General features: G+C 42.0%; 1 protein-coding gene across 1 annotated transcript in view; it reads left to right on the forward strand.

Annotated features, from left to right (window-relative positions):
• Positions 1-315: 315 nt before the first annotated feature.
• Positions 316-3,123, forward strand: part of LOC107563402 (SURP and G-patch domain-containing protein 1-like) — a 4,770-nt gene continuing 1,962 nt past the window's right edge. Inside the window, exons 1-4 of the mRNA XM_016248270.1 lie at positions 316-713; positions 2,349-2,542; positions 2,656-2,762; positions 2,946-3,091. Of these exons, the coding sequence (XP_016103756.1) occupies positions 340-713; positions 2,349-2,542; positions 2,656-2,762; positions 2,946-3,091 (821 nt within the window). The 5' untranslated portion in view covers positions 316-339. The remainder of the gene's footprint in view (positions 714-2,348; positions 2,543-2,655; positions 2,763-2,945; positions 3,092-3,123) is intronic.

Genomic DNA, 3,123 nt, shown 5'->3' on the forward strand with positions numbered 1-3,123 from the left:
TCTGCAGCACGATTGTCGTTGAACAAACTCAGGGTTACAGGATTAGTTACTAGTTGAGTTAAGTAAACCAAACCCCTCCAGTCCTCAGCTTTCTCTCTCAGCTCTGGCTTTGATCCAAACGAATGTGTGACATCAGAGGCGAACAGCCAATCACACGCCGTACAACACAGAGAAACATTGTAGCTCAGCTGGATTGTGTTGACATGCTTTCTCTCTGATATTAATGAAACTCATGTGCGTCCGACTAAACACGATCGTTCTGGCGTGGTTTAAAAGCACCATGTGATCTGCTCTCTCTGTTGGGAGCGTCACGGAGCTCTTGTAACCTTGCGTGTGCTGATGTCATTTCCTGCAGCATCGCCCGGCTCCGCCCCCAGCGGATCTCAAGCTCAGAAGAAGAGCGTTCTGATCGGCAAGCGTCCGGGTCTGAGCGTCACCAGCTTGATCAGTCAGTTCAGAAACTACTCTCAGTGCAAGAAGACGATGCTGCCTGCGGCCCGACCCAGTGTGTTCAGCTCCCCCGATGCCGTTCTTGTCTGGTACGATGATCTGGGGACCAGTCCAGATGTTTCAGCACTCACTCCGTCTCTCCTGCGCAGGTTCTTGTTTGAGAAGAGCAGTAAGGAGTATCTGTACTACCGGAGGAGAGTGGCGGAGATCAGACGAGACGCGGCAGCTCAGGCCGAAGGTGAGCGCTCAGAAACACACAACTAGTCTAAATGTTACTGGATTTGACCTGATGGTTGTGAGACAGAGAGAGAGTCACACATTCACAAACCAGACAATATCTGGGACTCTTGAAGAGTTAGGAGTCCGTCTGAACCCTCGCTCTCGCGTTCATGAATCCGCTGGTGCTTCGGGAGCTGTTATGTGTCACATACTTCTAGTCAAAAGCTTGGAATTAATAACACTTTTGTATATTTTTAAAAGAGTCTCTTCTGTTCATTAAGGCTGCATTTATTTGATCAAAAATCTGTAAAAATAGTTAAATATTATTAGAATTTCAAACAGCTGTGTTCTATGTGAATATGTGTTAAACTGTAATGTATTTCTGTGATGTGCAGCTGTATTTTCAGCATCATTCCTCCAGTCTTCAGTGTCACATGATCTTCAGAAATCAGTATAATATGCTGAAAAAAAGAGAAATGAATGCTTTTATTCATCAAGGATGCATTAAATTGATCAAAAGTGCCAGTAAAGACTTATGTGACAAAAGATTTGTTTAAAATAAATGCTGTTCTTTTCAACTTTCTATTCATCTGTGAATCCTGAAATACATAAATAAAACAAAAATTGTAAAAACTGTTTTCAACATTAATAATCAGAAATGATTCTGGTAAACTTTAAACTCTATGCCTTGCGATGTAATGTAGTGAAGTGTCCAATGAATTAAGGAGATACACACACATAATAAAAATAGAATATAATATACTATCAAGATGTGAATAAAATATAATATAGTAGAGAGAAAAGAGTAGCGCAGAGTTTTTTATTAAGGTAATATCTACAGAACTAAAAGAACAATTATGGCATTGCAAACAAACCATAAATAAAAAAGAAAGAAGAAAAAACAGCAAAACAAACAAAGAGAAAAGTTAAATAGCAATACATGCGCAATATGCTAATTGTAGCTCTATGGAGGGAAACGATAAAGAAATCACAGGAGACTTTAACGGTTTTATTAAATAGCAGAGATAATTATGAAAAAGAGATGTTCAGTCTTAAAGGACACGCCTCATCCGTCTTCTGTAGACGTGTGTTCAGTCGTGTAGTGTGCATGTGAGCAAACTCGTGTGTGTGTGAGAGAGAGACTGTATTATTGAGTGTGTGAATGTGTGTGTCTGTGTGTGTGTGTGCATTAGTAACTGCAGGTTAAATGCATTCATGTCTTGTGTGTAACACGTCTAAACGCCTCTTCAGACGCAGCTTCTGTGATTCCTCTGCACTGCAAAGATTAATTTTACTAATACTGATTTAATTTGCTCGGTAACAGCCCAAATGTCTTATTATTCTAATTCACTGATTAAATGTAAGAATTTGACTCCAAAGATAATGGACACTTTTGGAAAGAATTGCTTTATAAAGGTAAAAATGCCCATAAAATGTAAAAATCTGTTTAAACTTACTGAAAAAGATTAATTTCTATCAGTGTGAACTGAGCACACAGAATATGAAGAATATTAAAAACTTTAGGAGTCAGCTGTCTTCGGCAGTGCTTAAGAGACCAGCACAATAACACGCTCTAATTATCGTTATCCATAAAATCACAGAAAATATCAAGATACAATTTTTTGTCAATATCGCACACCCCTAGAGTAATACAGCACTTAACATGAGTGTAGAAACAGCGTGTGTGTGCATCAGATGCAGGAGATGTTCGACATGATCATGAAGCACAAGCGTGCGATGCAGGACATGCAACTGTTGTGGGAGAAAACCATCAAAAACCACCAGCACGAGTACGACAGCGATGAGGAGCTGGATCCTGAGGACGGAACCTGGGAGCATCGGCTCAGACAGATGGAGATGGAGAAGACCCGAGGTCAGAGGTCACCGCCGGACACACAGCGACTGAATACACATTCATGATGTGCTGCTTTTGAGGTTTAATGCATGACACATGCGTGACGGGATGTGTGTGTGTGTGTGTCACAGAGTGGGCGGAGCAGCTGACGGACATGGGCAAAGGGAAGCACTTCATTGGTGACTTCCTGCCTCCGGATGAGCTGGAGAAGTTCATGGAGACGTTTAAAGCTCTGAAGGTGAGACTGATCACGTCATGTGACCTGACACCCACAGAACCTGTTTGAAAACAGGTCAGAGTTCTTGCTTTTGTTCCTCTTTGGATTAAAGGGTCTGTTAGATGCATAAATGTGACGCAGAATGAAGTAGGAAGCAGCTGGTGATTGTGAAGGTGTGACGTGTGTGTATTTCCTGTCGTGCAGGAGGGCAGAGATCCAGATTACTCCGAGTACAAAGAGTTCAAGCTGACGGTGGAGAACATCGGCTTCAAGATGCTGATGAAGATGGGCTGGAAGGAGGGCGATGGTCTGGGCTCAGATGGACAGGGCATCAAAAACCCTGTCAACAGGTGAACGGACACACACATACACACACACACAC

The sequence above is a fragment of the Sinocyclocheilus grahami genome, unplaced genomic scaffold (genome assembly GCF_001515645.1).
Source record: "Sinocyclocheilus grahami isolate Dianchi unplaced genomic scaffold, SAMN03320097.WGS_v1.1 scaffold872.1, whole genome shotgun sequence".
Classification (NCBI taxonomy): Eukaryota; Metazoa; Chordata; class Actinopteri; order Cypriniformes; family Cyprinidae; genus Sinocyclocheilus; species Sinocyclocheilus grahami.